Here is an 18,123-nt window from a genome sequence, read left to right as displayed (position 1 = left end):
TGGGGCTTTGGGAACAATCTACAGTTAGCGTTTGGTATAACTGCAGAATCTTACGTGAGTGAGCTGGCGGACGGAAGTGCTCCTAGCATGGTATCTGGCAACAAGGATCTGGATTTATTATGACGTCAAAAGAAACACATACACATCTTTTTAAGTGGTTATTCTCTGTGACCTTCTAGTAGCAGTACTAATGTTTCAAGATTTAACTATACGTTTGGAAGTTGCAGATGACCAAGGATGTGATGAATTACTAAACTCATGAAAATCTAGGCCTCATCTTTCTCTTTTCTTTATTTTTCCATCCCTCAGACGTTAATACTTACGTGAAAATTAAAAAACTGCGATGATAAAAATTTGACCCCATATGGAAAAATCTGATGAATGAAAAATTGATATTACATTCTAGAAAATGGAAGTTAGAAATGATTTAATAGTTAAAAATACTGTGGCTTTTCATTTATAGGGGATAACTGTCCGTCCTTGTCTGTTTGTGTGCATGTGCACATTCATATCTTTAATTCATCAATTTTAAATGTAGGTCAGTCCAGCAGAGCACTTCATTTGGGTGATGATTAATGCTTCTCATTGGCCAAAGTTTGATCAACCACCTTTACTTCAGAGATTTGACTTAACACAACAATTCTGCAGAGAGACACCATTGACACACATGGCTCAGAACTAAATGGTTATTAAGGCCGCTTTAATTTCAACAGAGATAGTGACGGTAGCTCCCATCTATCCATCTATGCAGCAAGGATCATTTCACAGGTGCCAGGTAAAGATGTGTCTGTGGGTATCACTTTACCATTATTATACAAGTGAGAAACTGGTACCCAAAGGCAAATCATTTTTCCAAGGTCACTGAGCTAGAAATCAAGTTGAGATTAAACGATAATACAGTCCCACATATCTTCATCTTTATAAATGAAACATATTAAATCATGTGTGGAAATTGTATCTGATATGGCCACTCACAGGAAAGATTAACATCTAAGTTGTGGTTTAACTTTAGATATGTAGGGCTTATTCTTTTCAATCACAATCCTGGAACATTCTTGTGAACATTAATAACTGTACAGTCCTAATGGCCACCCAATATATCAGTTTTTTGCCTGTATATGTTGGTAATTATAAAATATATACATGGAAAACATATAGTACATACAAACCAAATGCAAACAAGGTATTTTTAGACTTTAGAAATTCTGTAAGCATGTTATATTAATCCTATTAAAAATGGCTTTTCTATATACAATACATAATCTTTAAAAATCTACCCCAAGAAACAAAACTCTTTGGTTCAGCAAAAGGACTCTAAATGTGTAAATATAATTTCTTAAGGATGCACTTTCTTATTCTGGGTCTTGCTTATCTGGCTTAAATCTTCAGCAGTCAGACAGCTGACTTTCTCTAAAGAATGAAAATGTGTGTATGGAGTGGGTGAAACTTGCTTTTCTGGTAGAACATTATCATATAAAAATACAATCAGAAGCTTGAATGATACAGGAATCAGGATGCCATCTCTGTTCTGCCAGATTACAAAGATAGGGAGACATTTGTCATCATTTTGGAAGGGGGGGAGGAAGTGATTTTGCTCAACACCTACCAACACCAGAAAAGCCCTCAGGAATTGGTGTCCAGTGCACTTGCTACTCTTCTGTTCACTTCTAATTTGGAAGATTGCCAATAGGAAACAGCAAAAGCCAGATTCTGGGTGTTCCCTTTACTTCAAAAATCACACCACTTCCAGAGTAGCTTGTGTTATAATTACATACATAACTCGAAGGGCTTCAAGCAAAGCCATTACCTCTACAGAGACTACAAATCTCAAATTTGTCAATGGGCTTCTCATTGAAAATTAAACATGATCTTACTATACTTTGGGTTTATCAGTAGCAGTAACCATAGTATGGAACAAAATATCTCAGAGTTAGAAAGAGTCAACAATATTAGCTATCAGCATTTATTATGCTTTGTCTTTTGTGGGAAGGAAATATCCTTAGTATTTTAGGCCACCATATTTTCTACTTTGGTAGCAAAAATATATATTTTTAAACATAAGGTAAAAACTTCTCAAAAATCCATCATTTAGCCACACTTTCTAAATTGTTTTTAACAAAGTTTTTGGGAAGCCTCAGAGGTATCACTGGCCAAAGGAAAAGGAAAGTTTTGCTTCTTTTTTTCTAAGTTATTAAGAACAATGTAATTATCTGATTTGATTGACTGGCTTTCTTTAACAACTTGCATCACTAACTAATATGCAAATCTTTTTCCTAGATAGCATCAGAAAAATAATTTAGTGTATTTTTAGGCTGAAACAAATTTAAATTCATGATCTTCTATTAACTACTCAAGATGTCTGGAAAACACCACTTGAAGACATCACAATATATCCCTGGTGTCTGTTGAGTCCTGGAGATTCTTCTAAAGTTGTTCATATTCTTCCTTCTCTGCGGGTGACTTAGGTGCTCAAAAGCAAAAGCCTTATTAACTTTTATTAGGATTCTAGGCAGGAGAGTATGATTTGGAGGGAGCAACGTATTTCAGAGGAAAGTATGTTATGTCATCAAAAATGGAGCAGGTCATGGAAAGGTGAGGGGAAGCGTATGACATCTGAAACAATTACAGAATGGAGTACAGGGATAATTTCACAGCATCTCAGGGAGATGTTCCCGTTCAGAACCACATGTAGCCACGCTCCTTCCCTGACTAGCAGGGGGGGTTCTTTTCCCTAATGATCTTCTGGAACAACCAGCATTGTGTTATTGATCCTCACAGTCCTCTTCTGTGGCATGTCACCAGTTTCCTTCTGTCAGAAGTCTTTGTCCCAGCCTGACATCTCATCCGGAGGCACGCCCTTTTCAGGAGGGTACTTGTCAAAGTAGCTGTGGTCTATGGGGCCACTGAGCTAATGGAGGAAGGATAGAACAAGGTCATGACCAAGCATGCCAGCACATCCAGGTAAAGCTAGCTCTAGCTGCGTGCTGCCTTCACCTGGAACCTCTCACACACTCCCTATGAGTCTCAGGAGAGTGATGTCATCACAGTAGAAGCACTTGATTTTGTTGTTGGTTATGCTTATCAGGAGCTACCCAACATGAGGAACTATTTTTCTAAAGAAAAGGTGAAGTAAGTACTATCTATCTTCCTTTATCAATTAAGGAACGTTTTCAAAACAAATGGTCTTTTAAATACCAATCTTTATCAGGGTTCCTCTTACATTCAAGCTTCTTACCAATATTGAATCTGGACAGTTAGCTTATCCCTCTAAACTATGCAAAATAGTAAGCAAATGGACAATCCAAAATCTTAGTGACATTGAAATGTCATTAGGAAAATTAAATGACTGTGGTATTAAACTATTTTGTCACCAGATGGTTTGAAATTCTTTACTTAAATTACAGAACACCTAATTAAACAGTCAGAGGAGAAAGCATTGTGGTGGTATTGTGGTTTATTACGGTGTGTGAGGGGTCTGGGGACAGCTCCTGGGATTGCCACTGCTGTGGCAAGGGCACACAATATTGCAAAGGCTAGGCTGAAAGACAGTGGAACATCACATGACCTGGGAGAAGTCTATCAAGATCTAAGGGTTCTGCTAAACTTATGAGTGCTGCCTGGAGGAATTGTGGAAGGTCTGTGTCTTCCTTCGATGGCACACCCACACATCGCAAGTTTTCACGAAAGTTAAATTGTTGTTGAGAATGGAATTTCTAGTCTGTCATAGTCACAAAAAATAAAATGTGACACTGCCTAATTTCTTGGCCTACACTCACTATACTTTAAATAGAAAAGAAGGAGATTTGATATCTATTGGTCATTTAGAAAACTCACACTCAAACACCAATATTAAAATTCTTATTCTTCCTTTTTCATTCTGTTTTACCTATAAAAGTCTCCTTTTCTAATGGAAAAGTTTTATGATTAACCGTCATTTTTCATCATTCTTTAAATGTGCTGTATTTTATTTTTCTATTTCGGTAATAATACCAGTATTTCTTTCAGATGTAGTTATAATTCCATTTTAGCAGCATGTATAATTACACTTTAGCAGCAGAGGGCTACTATCTTACAACTGTCTTACAGTAATGAATAACATATTTTATTTATTACCTGTGTACCCTGAGTACCTCCAACAACTCTGGGATTTGGGTGAAACTAAGTTTAGCATATAATAGCATATAATTAATTCCTGAGAGGTGACCTTAGTGTTCATCAGATAGACAGCACTGCTTTGATTTATGTGTGCTCTCTAGCGTATGTGTTCTTGTACGTGCATATGTGGGCGTACCTGCACACAGCACATGTGGGAACATGTCTGTGGATGCCAGAGGCTGATGTCAGGTGCCTACCTTACATTTCGATACACGGTCTCTCACTGGTTCCCATAGGAATCCCTTACTGGTGAGTTCCAATGAGCCTTCTGTCTGTCTCCCAGCCTTAGGATTATAGGCGCACAAGCTCTGGGTCTTCATGCTTGTGTGTTTGGCATTTTACCAACTGAGCCCACTCTCCAGCCCCGGCAATACTATTTAAGTCTCTCTATCACAAGTATTCAGACAAACTCACCTAATTAGAAGTATTCCAGGACGTGTGTACTCTCTCTGTCTCTCCCTCTCTTTCTCTCCTTCCCTCCCTCTTGCCTTCCCTCCTCCCTCACAAAATCTGACTTTGAAAACTGGTCCCAGCAAATACCTCTCTCCTCAAAGGTGATGGAAGGTTCCGTGCTTTCAGTCCCTCCCAGTTAAAACCGTTTAACCACCTAAAAAATGAGAAAAATATGGAGGATATTATCCACATAATATATGATTAGCATGTTAGGGTATATTTGTCCATCCATTTTGTCACTCCCTGCCCCCAAAAATGCTGCTGCAAGCAGCTGAGAGTTAGTAGGGATGGAGTTGTTTTGACTCATTTCATGTTCAACCCATGAAATTCATATCACATAGCAACCATCCTAGAGATGTCTCTTTCACACTTTGGTTCATGACTGTGTATCATCTCTCCAGGCTTCCAGGACTTCCTTCCCATCGGTATGTGATCCATTTATTATATGTCTACATGATTTTTGTTTTGTTTTTGTTTATTTGTTTGTGCATCTGTGTGTTGTTTGCCTGTCTGCATTTGCGTATCTAGGGGTCAGAAGATGGTGTCAAATTCCCTTGCACAGGAAGTTTTAGATGACTGTGAACTTCCGTGTGGGCACTTGGAACTGAATCGAGGTCTTAACCACAGAGCGATCCACTGGTTCTCAACCTCCCTAACACTGTGACCCTTTCGCACAGTTCCTCATGCTGTGGTGACCCCCTCAACCGCAAAACTATGCCGTTGCTACTTCATAACTGTAATTTTACTACTGCTATGATTTTTAATGTAAATACCTGTATTTTCTAATGGTCCTAGGCAACCCCTGTGCAAGAGTCATTTGACCCCAGGGGGTCATAACCACAGGTTGAGAACCAGGGCTTTAGATCCTACCCTTCATCCTTAATTCACTGAGAGATATGACGTGAAACCAAACCAACCAAACAAACCACCAAAGGCCCATAATAAGGGAAAAATCATTCACAAGCTCCCCACAGCCCATCCGCACCCATCCCTGTATGCCTTCTGTCCTGTACCATAAATGGGCTGCCTTATCTTCTCACTAAGGCCAAAGTTTCTCTACTACACGCTTGGTTCCATCATCTCTGGCTTGCTGCTGCAGTTCTTCAGTCCATGCACTGTCACTGCCTGCTAGGTCATGACATAGAAACGGCTTAACTCCTACCACAACAAAACCCATCCTTTGACCCTGGTTCTTCTCCAATTCAGTCCACTTCTCTCCTTTGCTTTGGAGGAAATAGGTCCTTGGGAATGTTTTTCATCCCCTGCTTTCTGCAGAATACACTGCAGTCTGTTTCAATTCCCTCCTCATCTCGTATCTAAGAAGTTCCAACAAGACACTGCGCTACAGTGAGTTGCCCGTGGGAATATCAAGACAAACAGGCAGCTAGGATTTCCTTTATCCATGGGATTGTATCATTAGTCTAAGGAGGTGAATCCTCTCTTCTGTATATGTGCAGTACCAGACATCTGGAGGTCTCCACCTCTCCTGAAGACAGTCTGCTCTGTTCTCAGGATCCGACCAAGAACATGGAGCAGTGCTACCCTCCCTCTGTTAATCACTGGTTAGTGGGACAGGCGGTAAACAGGAAAAGAGAAGTTGTTCCAGACATGTATGGAAAAAAGTTAAGGTAAGGTGGTAAAAAAAGATAAGTAAATAGCACAAATGCTTAATTTAAACTTAGACACTAACAAGTGTTAGGAAGAGGAAAGAGAATAGAGTGCTAGATGGTATTGGAATGGGGGCAAGTTCGGAAGGGCTGCTTTGAACTGGGTTAGTATTTAAAAGATGAAGAAAAGAGAGGAGTCATGGAAAGTTCTTTGGTAAGGACCTCCCAGATGGAAAGGAAGAAATCAGCTGACATGCAAAAATGCAAAAAAAGTCAGGATTAGGGGGAGATATGCGGAGTTGGAAAGATCATTAAGAAGAGAAGCAGTGAATGACTTCAAGGAAAGAGTACAACAGGGCACTTGTACATATGAAACCCACAGCGACTGTGACTGTAAGCAGAAGATCTGTGTGCACCAAAGCCAGACAGAGTCCAGCATGGGGGTGGGAGGGAGGCAAGAAATCCTACCACCAACTGAGGAGCTGAGCTATTGCCAAGTGATAGCTGCTGGTGGACAGGGAGTCAGTTTTCTTTAAGAGTGTCAGCCCCTTAGGTCAGCCATACTTCTGTGGCAGGCCCTACCAAGAGAAGCTGGGAAACACACATTGGAGTTGATGGGCTTTAAAAGCAAATGAAGAAAATTCAAAGCTGAATGGGTAAAGAGTTTAGAGTGGAGAGGGTAGGTTTGAGGGGAGTAGTGAAGGGGTGAATTTGATCAAAATCCATTGCATGGAATTCTCAAAGAATTAATAAAAAAAAAGCATGATTAAAAAAATAAAAAGTAAACCTTAAAAATAAAAATGGCAAAAGATGCCAAAGAAATGGTGAAATGCTTGTTAGGGTGCTTCGTTAAGGTTTGGGGCACAGTAAACTCTATTTGGTGTGATAGAAAGCCATTACCAAATGCTGAGGGAAAACATGACCGGGTTATCAAAAAGGTAACTGCGGTCCTCTAGAGAATGACCACAGGGCCAGAATGCAGCAAGCGGTGGTGACTAAAGGCAGGAGACCTTCAGCATCTGTCACCATCATCTGTCAGCCACACCAACGCCAGGCCATCCCTCCTTTCACAGCCTCGCCTCACTCCAGAGTTAGTTTTGGTTCAATCCTACACAGGATCTCCCAATCCAAGTCTAAGCTCAGCAACGGAACGGGAGCTAGTGTGTTGCACTTTAGATGCCATTTTGATAGAATCTCCTACAACTCTAGGTAAGAGCAGGAATCAGACAACAGTGTAAACCGATATCTGCCTGTCCCTGTGTTAAAGACACAGGGTTTCTCCCTGACACTCCCATCAGTCTTGGCACTTGAATGGGGCTTTCTCCTCAGACTTTTCTGGGTACACATTTCTTTCTGCAGGATCCTCTTTTGCCACCAAATGAAGGAACCGCTCAGCATAAAGCACAATGCTCTCTAGCCAAGACCTCTGGACATATTAACAGAAACCATCACTTTTGTTCTACTGAAGAAAATAGCCTTGCATTTGTTTTTTTAAGAGTGCTCGCTGCAATTCGACTAACAATGACATTCACTTCGTGTGAGTGGCCACTCATTTAATCCCAGTGTTTTGAGACAGGTGGCATTTTATGCAATGCCAGTGCCAGCACACACTCTTATGTGAGTAGCGTTCAGCACAGCTGTACTAACGCCGACAGACAGAACAGGAACTGCTTGCTTCCAGATTTGTAGAAGCTGTTCTCAAAGGTAACGGGAAGGTATTTGGTTTCTCCTCCTATCAGGAAACGCATTAACTCCATCCACCCACATCCACCAGCCTTCCTTTAAAACTCTCTCTCTCCTTGGGAGCAAAGATTGACACCTCATTTCTAGGTTAGCAAATAAACAAGGGAGCACAGGTGATTTAATAAAGATTGCACAAACTAGGCAAATTTCACATAATAGACGCTACGCTTAGGCGTACTTATTTTCAAATACAAAGCTAGAATGAAAAGTTTTCTTTTAAAATTTGATTTTGCTTTCCAGAGAAGAAGGAAAATCTAATACAAACATTAAATTATTTTAAAAGATTTACTTTATTTTGTGTGTGTGTGTGTGCGCACGCGTGTGTGTGCGCGCGTGTGTGTGTGTGTGTGTGTGCACGCGCAGCTGAATACAGATGCTCAGTGAGGAGGCCAGAGAAGAGTGTCATATCCCCTGGAGCAAGACTTAGAGGTTGCTGACATAGGTGCTGGGAATTGAGCTCATGTCCTAAGACTGCAAGACTGCTCTGTGTTCTTAACCACTGAGCCATCCCTCCATCCCCTAAAAGAATGTTGTTAAATTTTAATATACTGGGTAGTAAGAAAGCAAGCTACGGACTTGGGAGATTTGTACAAAGTTTAAAGAACCTTTTATCTAGAACAGCTTTTCTCAACCTTTCTAAGGCTGCAACCCTTTAATACAGTTCCTCATGTTCCTGTGACCCCCCCAACCAAAAAATTATTTTTGTTGCTACTTCAAAACTGTAATTTCTCTACTGTTGCAAATCATAATGTAAATATCTAACATATTGGAGGTCTGATATGAGACCCCTGCTGATCTACACATAGACTCCCGCTCACACACCCTGGCTTGATAGCTTAAAAAAAGAGCCAGGAGAAGAGAAAAATAAGATGAAATTCTGTTCGTTACTTGGGAGAACAGTATGCAACCTGTTGTCTCTTGTCAGCTGTCCCCTGCACACTGACTCTGAAGCTGTGCATGACAGAAGCAGCTTGCTGGAAGGAAAGCAAGCCACAGCACGGATGTGCGCGCCTACCCCACCACTCCAGCACCCCACCACCTTCTGAATGAGCCTCAGGGAAATGAGAGCACAGAGGGAAGGCTGGAGCCTCTCAGCAATTACGGTCACTTCTGCTTTCTGACCATCCCAGAGCAAAGCTTGACGATGCCTTAACGAGAAGGAGAGGGACAACATAACAGGAATCACTGTAATTGGTGGAACACCTGCCAGATGGGAATGGTGTGTCTATGTGTCATTTATAATGAGAAAGCATGAGGTGCGAGGAGAAGATAAACTGGGTTGTAAGTCAAATAATGAGCCTTGCAATTGAAGGCAACCCAAAGGATGATAAAGAATGAAGGATTAAAGCACTTTAAGGTCTATAAAGTTCCAAACGAGCCTGTCCTATGTCTCCCTCTTTCCTGGTTCTCTCCCTCCTGCCCTTTCTTTCTTATTCATCCCATGGGGGAGCTTGATTACACAATCGTGAACATAAGGTCTTATTGCAAGGGGGAATCATGAATTCACACAGCACAACTGGCAGCTTAGGCTTTATTTATTTACTTATTTATTTACTCATTTTGCAGCTGCTGTTGAAGAGAACAGTCAGCAGCCACATACCTCCTTTTGCCTTGATGCTGCTGATGTTCCACTAATTCCTCAGTGACAAATAGCAGCAGAGTATTGATAAATACCAGCGTGAGGTGTGGCTCGGTGGTAATGCCTGTGTTTAGCATGCATGGAACTCTAGATATTATCTGGATTCCCAGCACACGCACACAGAAACCCACCCCTCAGTCTGACAAGAATAAAACATTAGAGATGTTTTTAATTTTTGAAAGTGGACACGCCAGCATATTCAAAGGCTTACAATAATTAATTCCTCACATTTATGTGTGAGGCCATAAAAAAAAATACACATGGTATTTTCTGTCTGCAAATTGTAAGCAAAATGGAAACATGGTGAAAATCCCAGGACTTGCCAAGGATTGATTTAAAAAGCATACATCTTAGTGGCTTAAAGTGCTACATTTGAATATTTAATCAAATTAGAGGGAATGTCAAGGAAGTTATCAGGGTCTAAAAACTATTAAAGGGAAATGCTAGATCAGCCATGAGAATGACTCACTATTATGGGTCTGTGAAAACTGCTGTGTTTCAACAGAGAAGAAAATTAAGGTTCAAGAACTTAAAGAAATATTGAAAGGAAATGGTATTTTAAATGAATATGTAACATTAGTTAAAAGCGAACAAGAACAGGGGTGACTTATGATAAATCAAATACTGACAGAAAGGAATGTAATTTGAAAACATATTAAATAAAAAAAAAGATTTAACAACCTAAAACTATCCAACGCCATAGGTAATAAGTACCACAGTCGACTACTCCCCTGGTGTTGGGCGGTGTGCTTCACAGCCACAGCCTGCCATCTTAAGAGAGTACTTCACTCATCATTCACTGCAGAAAGGTTTTAAGAGGTCAGGATATGTCTTCTGTGGGGAGCGATTTAGGCATTAGCAGTTTTTAAGGACACCGGCGCTGGACCCCTCCCTCCTAGGCACACATGTCAAGCCAAAGACTAGAGCTGCAGGACTTCAATTACTTTTAAATGACCTGAGTCATTCCTCTGGCCCTGGAGATGTGACCTCCTGAACTGCCCAGAAAGCAATTAATACTATCCAAAACATGATCCAGAAGCCCCAAACATTATGAGATTGCTATCTAGCCGGAGCCTTAGCAAACCATTGCCCCTCCTGTACGAGTGAACCCAAGTGAGCTTGGCAATCTGGACAGGAAAACACCCGGCAGGAAAGCTTAAAGTGAACATGGCAGTCTTCTGAGAGAACCTGTCATGATCTCTTCATGTGCTGGTAGCTTATATGTCAGCTTGATACAAAATAGGGTCATTTGGGACGAGGGAACCTCAAGTGGGAAAATGTTCCCACCAGACTGGCCTGTGGACAAGCCAGTCAGCAGCCCTCCTCCGTGACCTCTGCATCAGATCCTGTCTCCATGTTCATGCCTTGACCTCCCTGGCTGATGGGCTACAAACTGTAAGACGAAATAAACCATTTCCTTCACAAGTTGCTTTCGGCCGTGGTATTTGTCACAGGAATAGAAAGCCTAACTCAGACACCTGGTTGGTCTCTATGTTTCCACGTTTATCTCAATGACAAAGAAAATCAGTACCTGTGTTTCTTAATGTCGTTGATCCCATTCTTCAGATTCCCCAGCCTTTCTGTTGGATTTTGCCTGAAATAATTTATGAAAGAAGTTTAAAATAACAACACCTGAGTAGTTTAGATAAAAAGGTAATGTTTGTTTTTAAGTTCATTCACACAGTAACTTTCATCAGATTCTCCTGTGGGTCAGAAGCTCGAGTATAAGGAGAGAACAAAGCCATGGCCCTTCCATGGAGAAGCCACAGCTAAGTGTCTGGATACATCCTTCAGTTCTTTAAGTGAGCTGTGGATAGATGCTGAACAAACACTAGCTTGCAAACTGCCAAGAAAAACTGAGAAATGCTTTAGACTTGCATTTCCACCTAAGCTGCAATCTTAGACGTGTGTAGGTATTCCTACTTGCAATTCCTACTCCCAAACTAGGTTTGATATTCTAGATTCACTAAATTTAAATCCTTCAAAATTTTCTTCAAAGGAGGGGTGCAGGAGCACACTGGAGTTTAAACAAAACAAAACAAAGTCTGGAACTCTCGGATATTTTTGTGACAGATGATGCCTTCAATAGTAAGTAGAAGGCTAAAATACTTTAAAAGAAGACTGGAGAAATACAATTCGTAAAGACGGGAGGGACAGCTCACAGGGTAAGAACACTAAGTATTCTCCCAGAGGACGCAAGTCCAAGTTCCATTGCCCACATGGCAGCTCACAGCTGTCTGCAACTCCAGCCCCAGGAGACACAATGCTCTCTCTAACCTCTGTGGCCACCAGGCATGCACATGGTGCGTAGACATTCATGTGAGTAAATACCCATACAAATAAAATAAAAAGAAAGAAATCTTTTCTTGAAAACCTTTAAAAAGAAAAGAAGAATACTAAGGTGCTATTGAGATGGTTCAGTGCTTAATGGAACTTGCTGCTCTCCCAAAGGCCCTGGGTTGGCTCCCCAGCACCCACAAGACAGCTCTAAACAGTCTACAACTCCAGCTCCAAATGTGGTGACATCTTCTAGCCTCTGAGGGCACAAGGTATGCGCCTGTGCACAGACATACATTCAGTCAACACACACACCACTTTCACTTTTTCTTAATTTAAAAATGTTCTTCAGTTATAACAGCAACCTTCAGGTAGTGAACACACAAACGCAATTGTGAAGCATCTACACACTGCACAGGAGGTGCAAGGAAACCTTCACACTTCCCCCGGCACTAGGTGTCGCTGATGGTCGTTCTCACCTGCAAAGCCTTCGGATCAAATCCTCAGGTCGCCTTGTTATCTTTCTGGGGAAATCCATTTTTTCAATTCCTTTGAGAATCAAATTGTAGGTCATCATCTGGTCTATCCCAGAAAAGGGAGGGCTGGAGAAGATGCAAAACAGGACCATACTTCAACGAGAGTTTGGGAAACTTCTGCAACAGAGTTCAATTCTAATTTTCCTACTTCTGTTCCTCCTCCTTCCTGTCTCTCTAATCCCCTCCTCTGTTGTTAGTTACTCTACAGCAGATTTGAATATATTGTAGGGACAAAAAAAAAACAAAAAACAAAAAAACAAAAAACAAAAAACAAAAAACAAAAAAAACCTTTCACCAATATCCCATCGCTGCAATGATACACACAGGTAACGTGTCAAGTGGTGATAAACACCAAAAGAAAGCTAAATGACAAGGCAGAGGGGGAGGGTGGTGGGTGTGAGTTTCTTTTTTTTCGTTTTTAAGACAGTGAGTAGGAAAAGCCTCCTTTCTAAGCTGACAAAAGAGAAGAAATCTGAGCGGACAGAGGGAGTGGGTGAGACACACAGTTGTCTTGTTCTGAAACAGGAAGTGGAAAGGGATGTGTCGGGAGTGGGTGGGAGTGGGCAGTGTGAGTGAGTAAGCCTCAAGGGCTGCGAGAGATTATAACAGCATCATACGTATCCAGTGGGTTACGGGAAGAATCTGGGGATGGATCTGAGTCAATAGTGGAACTTATAGCAACTCCAGTCCGCTTTTTTTTACAAGAAATAAAGTACAGTAAGGGAGGCTGGCTGTGGGAAGCAGTGCTGAAGGTGGTGATATAGACAGGGCTCTACTAGACCACGGAACATACTAATTATGTCCCTTTGTCAAGTATGTGTGCTGAAACCACATACGTTGAAGTGCTGGTACATGGGAGGTGATGAAGCTAATTAGGTTAGGGGTGAGGCCATCAGTCAATAGGCTTGGTGGCCTTCTGAGACAGCATGCTGGCTGTCCATCTTCTTCCTAGTCAGGATCCCATAAGAAGTCAGAGGTCTGCAACGAGAAAAGACTCCTCACTAAAACCCACTGCTTTTGCTGAGGCTTCCAGCCTCCCAAATTGCGAGAAATAAATGACCTTTAAAAAAATGCCATCCAGCTTACAGAATTTTGCTACAGAGCCTGAGCTGAGGCTGATGATAAAGGTAATAGGATTTGCTAATGCAGTGAATGCACTGATGGACCAAGGGATTCAAGAATGATGGCCTGAGCAACCACAGCATGGAGCTATTGTCCGTAAAGAGACAAACTAGGGTAGGGGTGAGTGCTACAGTTTGGATCTGGGCTATCCCCCAGAGGCCTGAGCCCCATGCTGTCTGTTGTCTCCCAATGGGGAAGCAATGGAGCTTTTAAGAATGAGGCATGCTGGAGGGAATTTAGGCCACTGGGGAGATGGCCTTGCCTGGAATATTGGGAAGCTCATGTCTTCCTCTTCGTGTTCTGTGTGCATCACATGGGACAGACACCTTTGTCACATGCTCCTGTCATACTGTGCCATGCTCCCAAGTCTGCAGGGTCAAGGAGCCATAGGCTGAAAATAGGAACGAGAATAAATCTTTTCTTACTCATAAATGATCACAGGTATTTCGCTGCAGTGATGGAAAGCTGACTGACTCATCACTGGCACAGCTAGTTACAGGGGAAGTAATTGTGGTCATGTCCCAGAACCATGGGGAACTGGTAGGTAGGTCGTTGGCTTTATGAGCCTAGCATTGAGTAAGAGCACTGAAGAAGTGTGATTTGGGGCCATTTCATAAGGTTTATGGCCACAGGACTTGAGGATATGATCCTATGAGTGTTAGGTGAAAAAGAGGCCAAGGACTGACTGGTCCAATGTTAAGCTACCAGAAAAGTGAGAAAAATCTAAAATGAAGACAGAGAAAGAGCTATCAGTGTAGGATAAGGAGGGAGAAAGGGGGTTCTGGACAGCACCAAAGAGAATATTTGAAGGAATGTACTACTGGATAAGAACTGGTAGAGATGTAGCCACCAAAGCTGGGTAACATTTTAATCCATATGTCACTTCAATGTCTAAAACACTCTCCTGTCTGGTCTAGTACGCCATTTAAATTTTGAAAATTAAACATGATCTGGCTGCTCTGTTGTATATCAACCATGCTTGTGCCTTTTGGAAACCAATAGTATTCACCTTCGGCACAATAAAATAAAACAAAGCAAAGGTAATGCATCAAGTTTCCAGTAACTTATGCTTCTTGTGTGAAAAAAAATAAGGAGGACAAAGTCGTCGTCAGTGTTTCAGCTTCAGTATACACACACAGATACATCCATGTGGAAACATTTTACAACATTTCACCATGTTCTCTTCTTTATTCCCTTTCTTCTCCCCCTTTTTCCCTCTTCTTTTCATTTTCCCTGACACCCTGTAACTCTCTAGATCAGGCAATTAAAAGTGGACTTTCCTTCTGCCCTGCCCTGGAAACTTCTGGCAGAGTATAGTCCTGAGTGCTTTATGACAGCTCAAGGCCACCTTAGCAATTCTAAGCTGCTGTGTTCTCACTCCCTCCTCATTTCCACAATTTATTTTGTTTTGCTACTGTACATGACACAATTTCCAGGTGACAAAGACTGACACATGTATTTTCCAGCAGCTCCAAGAACCACCATGTCATTACCTAGCCCCTAAAAATCCCTAAGATGAGGAGAGAAAATGTTTGAAACAACCCAGGGCTCTTCACATCTTAAACAACTTGTCTTTCTCAGTGACTACCTGGAAATTTTCCACTCTTCCATCCACTTCCAAAATGATGAATATTTGAACATGGCTATAGATAATGAATAGTGATTCAGATAAAATACAGATTTAATTATCTGTTTCCCCGGTATTATATGGACAAAGTTGTGAAACACAGACATTTTAACATTCTTATTTAACATTGAGGCTTGCAGTATTTAAGACCTTTAAGACGATCAAAGCTCAGTAGTAGAACATTTCTTCAGAATGTGTAAAGCTCCGTTTAAGTCTTTACTGTGAAAAAGCAAGCAATGCAAGAAAGCTATAAAATATGAAATTGTTTTGTCATATGTGTGTTGAAATTTACGTCCCCACTAGTGGGCCCGTTTCAGTATTGCTTAGGCAATTCTAAGTGTAAATCTCTCTAAAACTAATGTTGAGCACAATTGGCTATAAAGGGTCATAAAGCATGCCTGTGTCATGGAAAGTACGTCACAGGGAGAGCCAGAGGCCTGGGATCAAATTACTGATCTCAGGGAGATAGCTTCTTGACCTAGCTGTCTAACTTGTAAATTTTAAATCATAAAATAATCAAAAACTTGAATCATAAAATAAAAATAAAAATCCCTACCTGATCTCCCACACGAGGGCAGGAAAACTAAACCAGATTGTATGTATAAGTGCTTTGGACTCAGTGAAGTATTTTACTAATGTGGAGCATGTATATGCATCTGTGGGTAAACACTCACACTCTACCGTGTTAAATATTTAGGACTGAAGGTTCATTAATCCCATGTTTTCATCATTGGGGGGGGGTGACAATACACTCTTAACTGCTGAAACCATTAATGGTGTGTCTTGACTCTGTTCATTAGCACCCTGGAAACGATTTGTCAGGGGATTTAAAATTTAAAATCAGCATTGTAGCTTTCTTCTAGCATTTCTGGTTAATGGCATCTGGGAAAGATGGCAGAATCTAGCTAAATTTAGTTCGATTGATCAAGGAATTTTACTGAACTAGGAAAACAGCTTTCATCATTTATTTAAAAAGATAGAAATTCTAACAAGTCCAACCTTTTCATTGTTTCTGTTCCTGGATTATCAAACTGTCACACACTGAATGTGCTACCCTTAACAATGAAACTTACCACTTTAGGTAAACTATAAGAATCCTATATTCCTTTGCTTTAGCTTTCTGAATCTTTTATCTATACTTTAAAGTTTCTATTCAAGCACTGTTTTTGGAACAATGTGCAGAGGAAATGTACAGAGGAAAACGCAACACCCTTAAAAGATGGTTAAACTTTGAATTTTGTAATTTTATCATTAGTGAATTGTTTTCCCCTGTAGATGAGGCTGGGACGGCTCACACTTACTTGCCCGTGAGGAGCTCGTAGACTAGAATTCCCAGAGACCAGAAGTCCACACTGAAATCATGTCCTTTGTTGAGAATGACCTCGGGAGCCACGTACTCTGGAGTCCCACAGAAAGTCCACGTTTTCTGCCCAGAGCCGATCTTCTTAGCAAATCCAAAGTCAACCTGGACAGGACAGCAAAGAGAACTGAAGGTGTTATAAAACTTACACTGCTTTTAAGTTTTCTGCTAACTCTAAGAGTTTTCATACAAGCCCAAACTTCCCTTCAACACACGCACACATACACACACATGCATGAGCATACACACGCGAACGCACGCACCTTCTCAGACATTCCTCTGTAGATCATGTATCATTCAGCTGTTGAAAGCTCAGTCCTATGTGCCTCATTACACTTGAAGACAATTCAGATTCATTCTTACGCTCCCAGCAAACAGTGCTGAGGCATATGTTAATTCACTGGCTTATCTGATGGGTTAAAGAGAGAAGGGGGAAATAATAGAAACAGGTGCCTGGAAAACTCCTCCAAGAATTAAAATAACAGCAAAGCTGAGAGTTTGGGAAAGAGTCTGTGGCTAAGAAGAGAGACCAGAACCTCAGCCTGTTCTCCAGCTGCGAACACTGCGTACAGTGCGTACCCACCCTCTATTCCGGCAACCCAGGGCAAAGCCAGCAGCATCTCCCCGCGTTTGCTGTCATCTCGGAACACTTCCGATCCCCACTAATGACGTGGGTGGAAGATTATTACCTAACTTATTTTGAAAATGTAGAGTCAGCACCGACTCTGGCTTAGATTCTGCTCCATGCTTATCACATGGAGCTGACAGTGAGACGCTCAGAGTCCTGGGACAACATACGCATTCGCTGCCTGTATGACACCCTGTGATACGCAACGGGGAAGAAAGCATAAACTTGTAAAAGTGGGAGCCAGACACTAAAAGGAAAAGAGCTAACACCCCAGAACATTAAGGAGAAACAGCTGGGCGTGTGCGGGAAGTACTGGAAGGTAACAACTGAGGTTGTCCCTGACCAGGGGTTAGGAATTCTCGCACAATAAGGGGTCAAGCTCTCCCCTCCTCTGCCTTTTAGAAGGTGCCTCTCACTTCTCCAAACTTTTACTCAATGAACTTTGCAGAACAAACAAAACAGGAGGCCAGAGAGGCAGCATGCCCCCTCCCATGAGGCAGTGTGCATAAATGAAATCCATCCCTGCCGAACAACAGCTGGCTCCTTTGCACAGGGGAGGTGAGCATGTACCCATTCATTTGTAATGTGAGCTAATTTCACTTTAACTTTCTTCTACCTCCCTCAGGTAACAGGCGTAGAAATTGCTTCTGTGCTTACCATGCCCGGTTTAATAGCTTCATTGCATGTGGATAATTTCAATACTATCTCAACAATCCATGCTTTAAAATAGATCAAGTTAACATCAAAATAAGCCCCCATTTTGAAAAGTGGGAGTCAGACACTAAAATATCTAACTCATTTGTTTGTTCAAATATTCATGCGTAAAGCATTTGTTTTCCCTTGAAGAAGTCTCTTAGACTCTCTTTTTCTGAGACCCTTTTGTACTTATTCCATAGTAGCAAAGGTTTTTCTCTTGGAAAAAAAAAAAAAAAAAAGGAATTCAAATAACCCAATTCAAAGTGGGGTTTTCCTGTTT

At 41.4% G+C, this 18,123-nt stretch overlaps 1 protein-coding gene across 2 annotated transcripts in view; it reads right to left on the bottom strand.

The window, feature by feature from the left end:
- Nucleotides 1-458: 458 nt before the first annotated feature.
- Prkg2 (protein kinase cGMP-dependent 2) overlaps nt 459-18,123 on the bottom strand; it is a 106,308-nt gene continuing 88,643 nt past the window's right edge. For both annotated transcript variants that reach the window (XM_055594603.1, XM_055594604.1), the window contains exons 15-19: nt 16,461-16,624; nt 12,354-12,476; nt 11,129-11,191; nt 4,696-4,762; nt 459-2,908 (exon numbers count right to left, since the gene is read on the bottom strand). In XM_055594603.1, coding sequence (XP_055450578.1) covers nt 2,813-2,908; nt 4,696-4,762; nt 11,129-11,191; nt 12,354-12,476; nt 16,461-16,624 — 513 coding nt within the window. In that variant the 3' untranslated portion in view covers nt 459-2,812. The remainder of the gene's footprint in view (nt 2,909-4,695; nt 4,763-11,128; nt 11,192-12,353; nt 12,477-16,460; nt 16,625-18,123) is intronic.

The sequence above is a fragment of the Psammomys obesus genome, unplaced genomic scaffold, assembly GCF_907164565.1.
Source record: "Psammomys obesus unplaced genomic scaffold, mPsaObe1.curated_primary_1811, whole genome shotgun sequence".
NCBI classification, from domain to species: domain Eukaryota; kingdom Metazoa; phylum Chordata; class Mammalia; order Rodentia; family Muridae; genus Psammomys; species Psammomys obesus.
The sequence above is the reverse complement of the archived record's forward strand: the minus strand, read 5'-3'. Positions and strand labels throughout refer to the sequence as shown.